Below are 16,217 nucleotides of genomic sequence, written 5' to 3'. Positions count from 1 at the left end.
GAAGCAAATATGGTAGATGTAGATGGTAAAGAAACCAGTTTGTGTGTGTGTTGCTGTGTGGTTGCTAGGGTGTTCTGTGTGGTTGCCAGGGTATAGCTATGCACTTGCTAAGGTGCTGATATGTGATTGCTAGGGTGTTCTATGCTGAGGTGTAAAATACCTGAGTAATTTTACTTGATTACTTTACTTGAGTATTATTTTGGGGGATTTGTACTTTATTCAAGTACAATTTAAACTGGTTACTTTTACTTGGTTACTAAGTACTTTTACTTGATTACATTTCTGGAGAAAAAAAAACAGTACTTTTTACTCCTTACAATTTTATTTCATCTTATGCACAATAAATATGCTAAAGGTAAGTTCAAATGTGTGTGCTTGATGTGAGAACCATTGATCATTGTTTTCACGCATCAAGCACACACATTTCTACTTCAGTTGTGACGTTCATCAGATAATAAATGCCAGGCTTCCAACGTTCTCCGTCAAATCTGAGGAAGGATATTGAGGTAGCAAAGTTGCGTTTCCACCCCCTTAAAAAAAGTTCATTATTCTTTCTGTTTTGATAGAGCCATTAGCTGTGTAATATATTGGGTGAATGCACAAGATTGAGTGCAAATAAATCAGTGATGAGAATTTAAATACAATTAATATTTTTGTGGGAATGATTGTTTTTTTTTATTAAATGTTACACATCTCCAAAAAAAGATAATAAACAAATTGTAATTTATGTTTAGTGATGTTCTTACCAGGTGGATAAGTTGTATTTATAATATGTCATTATATGACACATTGAGTAGCAGTTAGGACTGTCAATTAATATTTTTTTAATCTTAATAATTACATGATTTGTTCATTAATTAATCTAATTAGTCACAAATAATTATTGGTCAATATATACCGACCTGTATCCTGGACCATGATTAGCTTGTTCAGGTTTGTTTGATTAAGGTTGGAGCTAAACTCAGCGCTCCCCATTCCTGTTTTAGACAGTCATGTTGAATAGACAACACAAAAAAGTGGCCTTTCAAAATGTTAATGTTGTATGTTTTAATTCTATAACTCTCCTCATTAATTCAACACATTCTTGTATTCGGTCTGGAATATGTTTTAGCTTCTGCATCACATTTTGCTCTTCAAAGGAATAGTTCACCCAAAAATGAAAATTCTTTCATCATTTACTCATCCTCATGTCGTCCCAATGTTCATCACTTTCTTTCTTCAGATGAACAGAAGAAAAGATTTGTAGTCTGTATAATGCAAGGGGACAGGACCACTTCAGAAACCACACAAAGTGAACACAATGGTTAAGTTTAAAATATTGTATTTTTTGTATTTATAGTTTCACTTAAGAAGACACTGATTCATTAACAAGGGTTGTATGAGTTACTGTAATATTCAAGACGTCCCATACACTTGCATTATACAAAGAGATCTCTAAAACTCTTAATATAAACGCAACATTTTTGTATTTGCCCCCATTTTTCATGAGCTGAACTCAAAGATCTAAGACTTTTTCTATGTACACAAAATGCCTATTTCTCTCAAATATTGTTCACAAATCTGTCTAAATCTGTGTTAGTGAACACCTCTCCTTTGCCGAGATAATCAATCCACCCCACAGGTGCAGCCTAAACTGTAATTTAAATCCCTTTCCCTGTATTTGTCTGTGTGTTCCACGGTGCTGCATTTTAAATGTTGTTGTTGCACTAGATGTGTGTTTGACCTGTGCATTTTGTTTTCTCCCTTTAACAAAACTTCTGTATATCTGTTAGAAATAAAAGTACTTCTACATTTCTAATACTTCAGTACAATTTAAAGTTGTACATTACTTTTAGTCAAGTATGTTTTTGGTCAGATACTTGTACTTTTAATTGAGTAAAATTTTCACTGAGTATCTGTACTTGAGTAAAATTTTTGAGTACTTTTTCACCTCTGGTTCTGTGTGACACCTGGGTGTTGCTATGCAGTTGTTGTAGTGTTCTGTGTGGTTTCCAGGATGTTGCTATTTTATGTGGTTGCTAGGGTGTTCTGTGTGGTGGCCAGGGTATAGCTATGCACTTGCTAAGGTGTTGATATGTGATTGCTAGGGTGTTCTGTGTGTTCGCCAGGGTGTTGATATGCAGTTGCTAAGGTGTTAATATGTGATTGCTAGGTTGATCTGTATGGTTGCCACAGTGTTGCTATGTGGTTGCTAGGGTGTTCTGTGTGGTCACCTAGGTGTTGCTATTCTGTTTGCTAGTGTGTTCTGTATGGTTGCCAGGATGTTGCTATGTGATTGCTAGGGTGTTCTGTGTGACACCTGGGTGTTGCTATGCAGTTGCTGGAGTGTTCTGTGTGGTTTCCAGGGTGTTGCTACTTTATATTAGGGCTGGTCCGAATACCATTTTTTGAGCTTCGAAGCTTCGATAGGAATCAACACCGAATATTCGAAGCTTCAGAGGGAGGGGCTGAACATATTCTTCTCTCTAATAAAGGCAGGAATCTCTGTGCGTCTATCTGCCTGTTTTCATTTTTATTGTGTCGAGAAACGTTCATCCAATGACTTCACGCGCGGCAGGTGTGTTGCTGCGGACCCAAGGGAGTGCAGTGTTGCATTTTGGTGCAATATGGACATGCGACACGTTCATAATTAATAAACATTTAATAAACTAACAGAGCGAGCCAGGAGCGAACCAGCCATTTCTAGGCCTGGAAAAGTTTAGTAAAAGTCGTGGAATTTTATTTTACAAATCTCTGTATAATATAATTATATTTAATCAGGTCCTGCATTTGTGTGTAGGCCTATATCGCATAGTTTTACTCATTCCCGCAGCTTTCGAGTTTATAATGAGGGAAATTCTTGCAAACATTTATTAAATATAGCTTGTAGGTTAGATGAGTAAATAAATCCACACAAAATACCAGATTAAATCAGTCATTTGAAAACAGCGTGAGTGATTCAGCTGGACCGCGTCTTCTCTCTTTCACTCTCGTTGTGGTCTCAAAGCGGCTTAATATCGGCGCATCTCGTCTGCACTACAAGAGCTACAGCACGCTGACCCAAGACTTTCGCTCGCATCTCGGGACAGTTGACAGAAAGAAAACGCATGCATCGCATTCGGTTTTGTGATAGCAGAGGGTCCGTTCACATGTCGCGTCTTTTGCGCGCTTAAGTTCATTATTTCAAATGTAGATGTGCAGCAAGCACGCTCATAATATAAGCGGGCTCATATATATGCATGCTATAGGTCAGCACGAACGTCTTTCATTGGCTGGTGCAGATGTTCAGCCAGGCGGACAAGTTGAGAACCGTTTCACGGGGGATGCCAGGTGTTCGAGAAAAAATAAAAAAGGATATTTGAATCTCAAAATTGAATATTGAATGCCAACCCACCCAACGAATATTCGAATAATCGAATATTCTGGTTCAGCCCTACTTTATATGGTTGCTAGGGTGTTCTGTGTGGTTTCCAGGATGTTGCTATGTGATTGCTAGGATGTTCTCTGTGGTTGCCAGGGTGTTGCTAAGCAGTTGCTATAGTGTTATGCAGTTGCTAGGGTGTTGCTATGCAGTGGCTAGGGTGTTCTGTATTGTTGCTGTTGTGTGTGACCGCTAGTGTGTTCTGTGCAGTCACCATGGTGTTGCTATGCAGTTGCTTAGGTGTTCTGTGTGGTCACCGGGGTGTTGCTATAGGGTTGCTAGGCTGTTCTATGTTTGAGGGTGTCAGTAATGTCAGTGTGTGTGTGTGTAACACAGTCTGCAAACAATATAAAATCAAAAGCTCCAGTTCTTTTTTCTTCATCAGTAAAACAGCTCGCTGTGACACATGTGAGCCGGCATTCAGCAGCAGTGTGTTGTTTTACAAATGTGCCTGTGATTTTCATTAGTCAGAGATTTGTAGTGTGATCACGGTATTACAGCCTACTGGAAAAGAGGATTAAAATGACAAATTGCTGTTTGCAATATGAAAAAGCCCCCGTCTTGTGTTCTTTTAGTGCGGTCAGTGAGGTTTTGTGTTTTCTTTTTGAGGTTATGCTGTGATCCAGTTGAGCAGGTTAATTGAGACATGAGGTGAAATCAAACAAGGATGTAATTCATCATGTTTTTGTCTCAGAGAGGAGACGGTGTCCATCAGGAGGGATTTCTTATCTGAGACAAATACTGTTTTCCTTTCTGCGCTGCTGTAGCAAGTGACGCTGAAAATGGTAAATGCAGGGAGCTGTTTAGTGACGTTCACATCTGCAGGCTATTAAGCTGAATACAGTGTGATCCATGTGAGCGTGTCTCTCTGAGGTCAAAGGTCAGGGCGCACTGCTGACCCCCCCACCTCGAAATGCTTGAGACAGCATCTTTTTCTAATATTGTGAATTTAAGGATGGATTTTAATCTCTCAATGTCTCCAAATCCAATATTACAGGAGGGAGTCAGTGGCTGAGAAGAGAATGAATCACATTTTTCTGTCTGACGCGAGTGGAATTGGAAAATCTGGATGCGGTTTGGAGTGTCAGGAACAGCACGGGGGGTTTATGACCTCATGGACGCATATTAAATCATGCTTTACCCTCTCTGGCGACTGTCTAGCGACTGCTGCAGGTTTGATAGATGCTGTAAGGGATGCAGTCGCTATCAGAGTTGGTGCGTTCAGAATTACATTGGGAGTGACTTTTAAATTGCTGGATTTGAATAAGAATTCCGAATTGGAATTAAAATGTTAATATGTCATACATAACTGGAATGTATAAGTGTAAGTTTAATTTAATTTATAATAAGTTAATTTATTGTAATTAAATACATTGTTATATATACTGCATGCAAAGGATGCATTAAATTGATAAAAAGTGACAGTAAAAACATTTATAATATTACAAAGGTTTTCTATTTCAAATAAATGCTGTTATATTGAACTTTCTATTCATCTGTGAATCCTGAAAAACAAAATGTATCACAGTTTCCACAGAAATACTGAACAGCACAACTGTTTTCAACATTGATATTAATCAGAAATGTTTGTTGAGCAGTAAATCAGCATATTAGAATGATTTCTGAAGATCATGTGACACTGAAGACTGGATATTTTAAAAGATATTCACAAAGAAAACAGTTATTTGAAATAGTAATAATATTTCGCAATATTACTTAATCCAAATGTGCAATTCGGTAAATTCCTCTTCCTTTCATTCCAATTCAGCATCCTGTATGTTGTGGTCAATTCAATTTAAACTCACACAAAGGAAGCCCATTCTTAAATGCTGTACCCTGGTTGTCATGGTAACGGCGAACCATTTGCATGAGCGCAGTGATGTAGATCAGTTTAATGACAGACAAACTGAGTTTATTATATTTCTGTGCATGAGCCGCAGACGGAGCCAGCACATCTCTCACCATCATGAAGACTCCTGGTTTCATCGCCTCTCCTGCGGTGTGAAGGAGCACGTCAACCATTATCATGCCTTTGATGAATGGAACCTTCTCCTTCTCTTTGTTTTGTTTCGTCTGATTCCCTTCTGCGTCCTCTGGGTCACAACACTTCCCGGCGTCCTGCTGTTTTCCTCTTCCTGTGTGTGTGACTGTAACATTCGGTGGCACACGGCCCAGACCTGCCTGCCCGCCTGCCAGACAGCATCTTACACTTACTGAAAGACGCTGCCAAAGAGCGTCTGTGAGCGGATCATCACACACACACTCACACACAAACACGCACACACACTCGCTCACCAGAGGCTATGCACTTCCGGAGACCGTGTTTGTGAATGGCATCTTTAAGAATTCACCCAGTGTGTTTTCACTTTAGATTGAAGTGCAATCCGTGTGCCTGCAGATCTGTAAATGCACTTGAACTGTATCAGTAAATAACATGTTTACTGTGGTTGCCAGTGTGTTGCTATGCAGTTGCTAGGGTGTTCTGTGTAATGTTCTGCCTATTTGCCAGGGTGTTGCTTTGCAGTTAGGTGTTCTGCCTAGTTGCCTGGGTGTTTCTAAGGGGTTGCAGTTGTTAGGGCGTTGCTATGCCTCAGTAATAACGTGTTTACAGTGGTTTCCATGGTGTTCTATGCGATGGCTACGGTGTTCTTCCTAGTTGCCTGGGTGTTTCCAAGGGGTTGCAGTTGTTAGGGTGTTGCTATGCATCAGTAAAAAATAAAACATGTTCACAGAGGTTGCCAGGGTGTTCTGTGTGATTCCTAGGGTGTTCTGCTTAATTTCCTGGCTGTTTCCATGGGGTTGCAGGTGCTAGAGTGTTGCTATTTGGTTGCTAGGATGTTCTGTCTAATAAACTGTAATAATAATAATAATAAACTTAATTTTTATATAGTGCCTTTAAAGCAGCTCAAGGTACTTCACATAATAAAACAAACAGGTAAAAATACAACACATCCAGGGGAAAAAAGCAAATTAAAAGAACAGACTAGAATCTAACATTTAAGATATTTAAGAAAAAGATGACCTAAAAATTTGCTTATTTTAAATAAGATTTAAAAGTACAAAAATTCTGTGCATGATTCTGTCTAGGTGCAAGGGTGTTGCTATACAGATGCTATGTCTGGTTGCCTGGGTGTTTCCAGGAGGTTGCAGTTGTTAGGGTGTTGTTATGCATCAGTAAAAAAAAAAAACATTTACAGTGGCTGTCAGGGTGTTGCTGTGCAGTTTCTAGGGTGCCCTGTGTGAATGCTTGGGTGTTCTGCCTAGTTGCCAAGGTGTTGCTGTGGCCAGGGTGTTGCTTTGCAGTTGCTAGGGTGTTCTGCCTATTTGCCAGGTTGTTGACAGGGTTTTGCCATTGTTAGGGTGTTGTTATACAGATGCTAGAGTGTTCTATTTGCCTGGGAGTTACCAAGGGGTTGCAGTTGCTACGTTGTTGCTATGCATTACTAAATAACATGTTTACAGTGGTTGCCAGGGTGTTGCTCTGTGATAGCTAGGGTCTTTTGTCTAGCTGCCAGGGTGTTGGAGTTGTTAGGGTGTTGTTATACAATACAGATGCTAGGGTGTTCTGTCTATTTGACTGGGTGTTAAAAGGGGGTTGCAGTTGCTAGGTTGTTGCTATGCACTAGTAAAAAACATGTTTACAGTGGTTGCCAGGGTGTTGCTTTGTGATAGGTAGGGTGTTTTGTCAGGGTGTTGGCAAGATTTTGCAGTTGTTCGGGTGTTGCTATGCAGAAGCTAGGGTGTTCTATGCAGTTGCTAGGGTGTTCTGTCTAGTTGCCTGGGTATTTCCAGGGGGTAGCAGTTGCCAGGGTGTTCTGTTTAGTGGCCTGTGTGTTTCCAGGAGGTTGCAGTTGCTAGGGTGTTGCTATGCATCAGTAAAAAAACACAGAAAAAAAACATCTTTACAGTGGTTGCCAGGGTGTTGCTATGTGGTTGCTAGGGTTCGGTATGGTCTGTATGAAGTGGAATTCATGTTTCCTGCCTGCAGATCTCCTGATGAATGTGAACTCAGATGTATCAGCAATAACATGTTTACAGCAGGAAGAGACTTTTCAGTGTATCAGATGAGCTGTCTGAGGTCCATTTGTAATATATGTTTCATGGCCTTTTTCCATTGATGGCCTTTAAAAAATATCAGTGTATTATGATTGGGAAAATATCTTTTACAACATTTGTATTGCTAATATTTCATTATATTACAGTAGATGTTTTTGGAGGCTTTTAAAATTGTGAATTTGTGTTATTGCCACAATGATGAAAGTCTCTGGTGTCTTGTAGAAATTAAAAGCACATTAAATTACAATGTGTTCCCTCCAGATTAACAGTGCAGTTGAGCTGAATTGGCAGTAATGAGAACATCTTTAAACACATGATGAGCACCTGCTGCTGATCCACTGCATTGTGTGAATGAGTCTGTGTTGTCTCCTATGGAAGTCTTACTATCATACTAAGATGGCAGAGATATGGAAATACATCTACATCCTTTATTCAGTTTCACACTTTTCAGGCACTATTTCAATAACTAGTTTTTCACATTGATGAATGTGAGTCATGCAAAACTCACTAAACTAACTAGGGGATTCAAGGTGGTTGCCAAGGTGTTGCTATACCGTTTCTAGGGTGTTCTGTTTAGTTTGGTTGGTTGTTGCAAGGGTGTTCTGGGTGGTTGCCAAAGTGTTGCGATGCAGTTACCTAAGGTGTTGCTATACGGTTTCTAGGGTACTTTGTTTGGTTGACAGTTTTTTATGTGATTGCTAGAATGTTCTGTGTGGTAGTCAGGGTGTTCCTATGTGGTTGCTATAGGGGTTTCTAGGGTGTCCTGGCTGTTTAGCAAGCTGTTGCTATGAAGTTACTAGGGTGTTACATTGTGGTTGTTAGGGTGTGGTTACCAGGGTGTTGCTATGTGATTGCTAGGGTGTTTTGTGTGGTTGCCAGGGTGTTGCTAGGGTGTGTAGTTGCCAAGAGGTTGCCAGTGTGTTTCGGTTGCTAGGGTATTGCTCTACAGATGCTAGAGTATTCTGTGTGGTTACTAGGTTGTTGCTATGTGGTTGCAAGGGGGTTCTGTGTAGTTTACAGGGTGCTGTTGTTGCTAGACTATTGCTCTGCAGATGCTAAATTATTCTGAGTGGTTACCAGGGTGTTGTTATGCATGTCTTTATAATTGCCTTTTTAGCAACATATTTTATATGTGTCAGAAATTTTTATTTTTTTATTTAACTTTAGGCTACACAAATTAATTACATATTATTTATGAGGTTTTGTCATATATAGGGATCACAGGTGTGTACATACACCTGTGAACCTTTCACACTTTCTCTCTCTCTCTTTCTCTCTCTCTTACACACACACACACTCTCTTTCTGTTTCATTTGCATGTACATGATGAGAGAGACAGCAGCACTAAAGCGGAGAGGCAGATGAGGGCTGTGAGAAATGCTCTTCATCTCTGCTGATGCTATTAGTCGAGGCTCTTTATGGATGAGGACAAATTGAGAAAGCTCTACCGCTGGCTACGGCGCTCAAAAGAGAGCGCTGCATATTTAATAGCTCTGCATTCGTATGTTGTCTTTGTCAAATGAAATAAATGCTGATTAGCATACTTGCCCAAAGGGTGGGCTGACTCTGACAGGAGCACACGCTTGCCAGATTTCCAATCAGAAAATTTGTTTGATTATTAAGTCACATACAGGAGAAGTGAAGGAGGCAGAGTTCCTGGAAATGTGTTCATTTCATTACAGCACACGTGAAAACTTGTTTCTGTCTACAAATTGTACATTGTTCTGGTAGTTGGTGCTTAAATGTTTGGGGCCAGTAAAAAAAAAAAGTAATGTTTTTGAAAGAACTCTCATATGCTCATCAAGACTGCATTTAAAAATATAGTCAAAACAGTAATAATATGAAATATTTCTATAATTTCAAATAATTTTTTTCTATGTGAATATGTGTTAAAATGTAATTTATTTCTGTGATGCGCAGCTGTATTTTCAGCATCATTACTCCAGTCTTCAGTGTCACATGATCTTCAGAAATCATTCTTGTGCTGCGCAATATTTTTGTTGAAACTGTGATACACTTTATCTTTCAGGATTTGCAGGTGAATAGAAAGTAAAAAAAAAAAAAAAAAAACAGCATTTATTTGAAATACAAATCTTTTGTAACATTATAAATGTCTTTGTCACTTTTGATCAATTTAATTCATCCTTGATGAGCATTTTTTTTTTTTATACTGACTCAAACCTAAAAACGTTTATTAAAAAACTCACTTAATTTTGACAATTTTTTCTGAAAACAAGGCAATTATTTTTACTTGTCTAGAAAATCCTTCTTGATTTAGTAATTTTTAGATATTTTGGCTGGAAACAAGACAAAAACTCGAAGTAAGAAAAGCATTTTTTAGCAGTGTGACTCATGTATTTCTGTTTGTTGGGTTTATTTGTCTCTTTGTGAAACTATCATTTGGATTCATGACCTGCTTCAGGTGTTTGTTTATTCCATTAATAAACTCGAGCGGCACAGAATACTGATCAGGATTGCGTTTCACTTCAAAAATGTGCATTACACATGCAGATGTCACTATTAAACTGTAAATATGTGATGATTTGAAGATATTCAGTATGTTTCATAGCAGATTGATATGCTAAATAAACGATTTTGAGCCACTGTTAGATATCGGTGTAACCTTTTGCATTTAAAAGCATGAGAAATAATGATCCCATTTTAAGTGAAACATCAGGACTGATGCAATTTTGATGCATGGAAATCAAAACTGACCCTATTTACTTTCATAATGGTGTTATTGCAGCTGTTTCTGAAATCAATTCCCTATGGATAAAATCAAGTCCTGGCCTACATTTATTGTCCATCTGTTTCATTCAGAAATGCATCACATTATGGAGGTAAACGGCTTGTGATTGTTTACTCTGAAGAGTTAAAAGACTATAATGTAGGAACTCTACACCTACACACACCACAGCACATTCCCACCAAAGATCACAGAATAAAATCCCCTGTTGAGAGTAATTAGCCTTAATTAGTCTAAGCGTTGAACTTGCACTGTGCTGTCCGTCTTAATAAAGCTCACAGAATAACCTCAGATGAACATAGAATTCCTCAGAGTTTTCTCTTTCACGGCTTAAGAAACATCACATTTATGACTCATTGAAAGAGCTGATTGCTTGCTGTTTCTCCTAAAATTGCTAAGTAAAAATAGACATTAATAAGTCAAATGTTGACAGATGCAAAGCACAGATCATTTATTCTTGGGAGAGTTGTGATTTGTGAGTTTATTCTTGGGAGAGTCAGATCTCCATTTAGTTTGGTTTCTGTCTAGCAGAAACAATTGAAATTCTGGGGCGATCTTTGTGTGAATTGTCTTCCCTACTGGACCTTAAATGTCGCATTCAAGAAACACATGTCATACTTTGCCTAAAAATAAACCTGAGATGAAGTCACTCTATAATTTCAGCTGCGATTTTCCTCTTTTGAATTCATCCAGTGTATTTGTGTTCAAAACTCTCGGGGCCCAAAGTTTATGACTGATAAACCAGCAGACTGCTAGTGACAGAAAACCACAAATGACAGCGTGACGTTCCTCTCTTCACCCCGCAGGCGCCACGTGTGTTTGTGCATGTGTGTGTTTGTGCATGTGTGTGTTTGTGCATGTGTGCATGTGTGTGTGTGTGTGTGCGTGTGTGTGCACGCCCTTTAGATTCCACAGGAAAGGAGCAATTTCCTACTTCGGACCACAAAATACACCCACAAGCCGCAGCTTTATAGGATAGTGTGTGTGTGTGTGTGTGTGTGTGTGTGTGTGTACTCACCTTCTCTTATCACCTTCTCTTATCTCTTCTTTGTATTTTACAGCATCCATGATCACAGAAACCGGGAGAAGGTCGTGTCTCAAGCTGAAAGTATTCGTGAGACCACCAAGTAAGTGTCACTGATTACAAACACACACGTATGATTCTGTCGGAGACATTTGGTTTGGAAACTCCCATGCTTTTCAATGCAACACACTTTAATGGACATTAACAACAGGTGACTGCTTCTGTGTGCTTTCCTCTGATTGGCAGGTGGGTCGGGCTGCTGAATTACCACTAACATGATTGGCTTACGGTATCTTTTTCATTTCTTCTGTTTTTGTAGATGGCTGCGAGAAAACCATAGGCGTTCATGACCGCGTTTTTGTCGATGACAAAGTAGACAATGCATTAGAACCAAGAGGTCAGTATGGCTTGAAATCACCTTCGCTTTGTTCAGTCTGTGTGCTTTAGTTCCTCTAATCACTCTGTGCTTGTGTATTAATGCATCTCGAATTGAGTTACGCCTGCGGCTTCTCTGACACTTCGAACCACAAAGACTTTTATTTATGCATGAGGTACACATCGTATTAATAATGCATTCTCTTGTAATAGCTGAGGGCTGTCTGTCAACATCTCCACCCTGTACACAAGCAATTAAGTGACCAGAAATTAGCCATGTGACCTTTCAGCGAGCCAAAAGCTTCAGTCAGTCAGTGTCTATCATGCCTGCCAGCTTAAATGCATGGATTGTATTTACAATATATGCATGCACGTTGACTGCGGAAAGAATGAAGATCCAAAACTTGGATATGCATGAAGGTTTTGTGCCAAATTAGCAGTGTCACGTGGGACGATGCCAAGCTTGTTTGGCTTCTCCCTGATGAAACCTATTACATCCAAACACATGGCACTTACTAACATATGCACCAGTCTCGGCTCGTAATATTTATTGCCATTTCTGTCACGCCAGCTTTGACTTTCATGGTCTCATGATCAAACATGGGTCCTGCATTCAAATTCAAGATGTAATGAAATAGACAAAGGGAAAAATCTGAATGTTGACTATTGGTCTAAAATCTTAACCACCCACTGTGACAAGAAATGACCATCTGACCAACCACCGTTTGCTTTGTTTTTGTGTGCTGTTTAATGGCAAATCTGTCCATAACTATATGAATCCAGTCATAAAAAAGTGAATGTCACAAATGTGCCACAATTTGGAAAGTAGTACTGTACATTTAATAAAAGCACAATATGGAATAGTGCATTAAAGCACAAAAAGACTATTAAATTAAGAAGTCTTACTGTCACTTTGTCAGCATTTCAATATTTAATTTAAGAAAACTCTTAAAATACACATTAGTCTGGTTAAACTTTCGGTTAAACGAAGAAATTATGACAGAAACATGTCTGTTGTACAAAAAAATGTTCTTCTCAAAATAATGATAATAACAGTAATATCAATACAGTTTATTAAAGCATAATGTTTTAAGGAATATCTCAATTGTTTCATTCACATTTTAATTTAACCTTTTGCAGCACTTTGTTTGCAAAAAAGATAAAAGGAATTGTTGAAATTTAATTTGTATGCATTTTTAAAATATTAATTAAATTGTTAAAGTCGTATGTATTAATTTGAAAACCATTGTTTTTGACAATAAATTAGTAATAAATCATAAAACAGAACAATTAAGAAAAGACAACAACATTTCTGGCAAAAATAGACATGTATTTTTTTTTTTTTACCATTTTAGTAACTTATTAAAGTTTTATGAATTCAGTTAATTAGATATGCTTTTTGATTATTAAAATGTAATTAAATATTAAATTAAAATGACAAACACTGTTTGACAGAAAATAAAAGCAATAGTTCAAATTGTTTTGTTAAAGATGAATTCGATTGCTCAAGTTTTATTCATTGATTTAAATACCAGTTTCATGATGATACATTTGTATTAAATCAAAGAATGAAAATTATACAGAATAAATCACAGAATAATTTAAAAAGACAAAGAATTTCTGAAAAACATCAACATTTAATTATTTTATTATTGTTACAATTTAAATAAATGAAAGTTTTATGAATTCAATTGATTAAACATGCGTTTTGATCATTACAATATAATTAAACTATTAAATTAAATTAAATATTAACTTAAATTGGAACTGGGGAAAGATAAAAAAACATTTCATAAAAGCCTACGACCGGCTAGACTTTCTAACCTGTAGATTTACAGATTATTTCACAGGTTACACTTTATTTCTATAGTCTGCTTTCTACAAACATTCTACAAACTATAAGTAACTTATTTGCAACTACATGTCAACTAACTCGGCTGACGTTATAAAGTGAATTTGAAGTAAAAACATGTTGTTAAATGTGGTATTTTCACGTGCAGATGGAGCAGCATTTACTACAGAGAGCCGTAGTTTACTGAGAAGCTACACAAACAACTTTCATTATCGCGAACGATTTCTTCGATTTCATAATCGTGCAAAAGTGAACTATCAAAAAGTGTTAACATTTCACATATTCAGAAAACCAAGTGCATAGGCAGTTTCAGTACAGTGGGCGATTATGGTGAAAAGCTGTTGAAAGCGCATGCTTATATCAATTAACACTGCAGATAGTGTCAGTGTAGCTGAACACAGTATTATTTTCTCATGCAGTTTCACCTCGCCAACACACACCCACCCAGGCCTGGGTTGCTGGCAGGCGCCGTGTCATGATGGAGGCATTGATTTATTAGTCCAGATCCCCACTGAGAGGCTGGAGGTGTCTGTCTGCCCGCCTGAATGAGCCAGCAAACTGCTCTGTCCTCCCCTCCCAAGCATATTTATCTGTCTCCTTTAGCGCCACACCTGTCCGTTTCCCCCGCTGACGCTGTGCTTTCCAAAGCCATATCACGCTCACTGATGATAACCGCATTCTGTGTGTCTGCACCAATAAACCAGCAGAACTGCACTGAGACTCCAAACAGCCCTGCCTCTGTTATTACTGACGATTCTGGGGTTATTTGCTGCTTAAAGTTTAGACGGCAATTGGACGTGCACTAGTGTTTTATTACTTTAAATTACCACCGTGTTTGATAATAAATTTATGAAGACCTGCAAATGACATTCTGGGAAACATTTATATATATATATATTTATTTATTTATTTATATTAGGGCTTTAACGCGTTAATTAGATTAATTAATTAATGTGAAAAATAACGCATTCACTAAGTGCAAATAGCATATTTTCTTAGTGATAGATGCTATTTACATTGTTGAAATAGCAGGATTTTCTGCTATTTATACTACTTGTTGCAAACAGTGGCAATTATCTGCACATCAGTATTGTCGTACATTATTACGGAAGCGTATTGCATTCACTTGAGGAAAAAAAGTCTACTCTGTTTTTCTGAATTAACGAGTTAATTATCTCAGAATTACGAGATAATTTTTCATTAAAAAAGTTTTTGCTCTGTTTTTCTGAATTAACGACTTAATTATCTCAGAATTACGAGATAATTTTTAATGAAAAAAAGTTTTTGCTCTGTTTTTCTGAATTAATGACTTCATTATCTCAGAATTACGAGATAATTTTTCATTAAAAAAAGTTTTTGCTCTGTTTTTCTGAATTAATGACTTAATTATCTCAGAATTACGAGTTAAGTCATTAATTCAGAAAAACAGAGCAAAAACTTTTTTTTTCATTAAACATTATCTCGTAATTCTGAGATAATTAACTCGTTAATTCAGAAAAACAGAGCAAAAACTTTTTTTTAATGAAAAATTATCTCGTAATTCTGATATAAGTCGTTAATTCAGAAAAACAGAGCAAATACTTTTTTTCATGAAAACTTATCTCGTAATTCTTAGATAATTAAGTCATTAATTCAGAAAAACAGAGCAAAAACTTTTTTTTTCATTAAAAATTATCTCGTAATTCTGAGATAATTTAACTCGTTAATTCAGAAAAACAGAGTAGATTTTTTTTCCTCAAGTGAATGCAATACGCTTCCGTACATTATAAACCAGTATGCAATAATAACGTATTGAGTGTAAATGATCATTTTTCAACTTTTTGATTATTTCCTTAATTTTTATTGAAAATAAATGCCTTTACAATGTGATATGAGATTTGAAAAGGGAGAAAACAAAAGTTAGGCAAAAGGCGGGTTCGAACCCCATCGATCGCGTCAAAAAAGACCACAGCACACGCTTTACCATCTGCGCCACTGTAACTGATGATTAACACCCCAATCACACTTTGGTGGGCGGAGTTAGTGTAAATATCCTCTTTATGACAATTTATGACATTTCATACAGTTGATTGATGACAAATATGAGGCAGGGAACTGTGTGATGAAGCCTAGAGAACGTAGTTAGAATGTCCCTAAAATTCAAGATAAGGGGCAAAAATGCCCATTTGAGTTTTTGTCTCATACTTGCATCAGTTAAGCAATAACACACGAGCAATAAGTGCAATATTACACGAGTGCAAATGTGATGCTGATCTTATACAACAGTTCAATAAATAAGAAGTTAATGCTATTTTAGACACAATGTTGTCTGTTTTGCTCAATTTTACCAACGAAAACATAAAGACAAAGCAGAACTGTTAGTCTCCGAGCAACACACAGCTGCATTTCATTTCTTAATCCACGTTTTAAACGAATTGGGTGAATCATTAGGTGCGTTGGATTTGAAGCGGCGCTGCACAGATCGATCGGTGTCTGATCAAAGGACTGCGAGAGCGATTCAAACGCATTAGGATCGTCTGCTCTCTGTAGCTCTCTGTAGTGCTTTGATGTCACACACCGATCGATCTGATGCTGATGATCACTTCAAGTCGAACAAACCTAATGGACCATTCATAAAGAACCATTTACTTCACTCCTGAATGAATCAGCATTTGAACGAATCAAAGGAATGAACAAATGACTCGATGGCTTAAGACATTTACCATTTATTTTAATTTAGTATCATTTCATTAAACAAATAATTTCATACTTCCATAGTAGTAAT

General features: G+C 37.4%; 2 protein-coding genes across 3 annotated transcripts in view; one reads left to right on the top strand and one right to left on the bottom strand.

Annotated features, from left to right (window-relative positions):
* The window catches only part of LOC306848635 (synaptic plasticity regulator PANTS-like), an 806,624-nt gene that overhangs the window by 84,284 nt on the left and 706,123 nt on the right, over positions 1-16,217 (bottom strand). The window lies entirely within an intron of this gene.
* The window catches only part of efna5b (ephrin-A5b), a 115,578-nt gene that overhangs the window by 97,513 nt on the left and 1,848 nt on the right, over positions 1-16,217 (top strand). The window contains exons 3-4 of one of the 2 annotated variants that reach the window (XM_079383289.1): positions 11,264-11,329; positions 11,546-11,623. In XM_079383289.1, the coding sequence (XP_079239415.1) occupies positions 11,264-11,329; positions 11,546-11,623 (144 nt within the window). The remainder of the gene's footprint in view (positions 1-11,263; positions 11,330-11,545; positions 11,624-16,217) is intronic. The other variant, XM_079383290.1, reaches the window with a different exon arrangement.

Source organism: Barbus barbus (assembly GCF_936440315.1).
Source record: "Barbus barbus genome assembly, chromosome: 28".
NCBI classification, from domain to species: Eukaryota; Metazoa; Chordata; class Actinopteri; order Cypriniformes; family Cyprinidae; genus Barbus; species Barbus barbus.
Note: the sequence above shows the minus strand (reverse complement) of the source record. Positions and strands in the feature narration are given on the sequence as shown.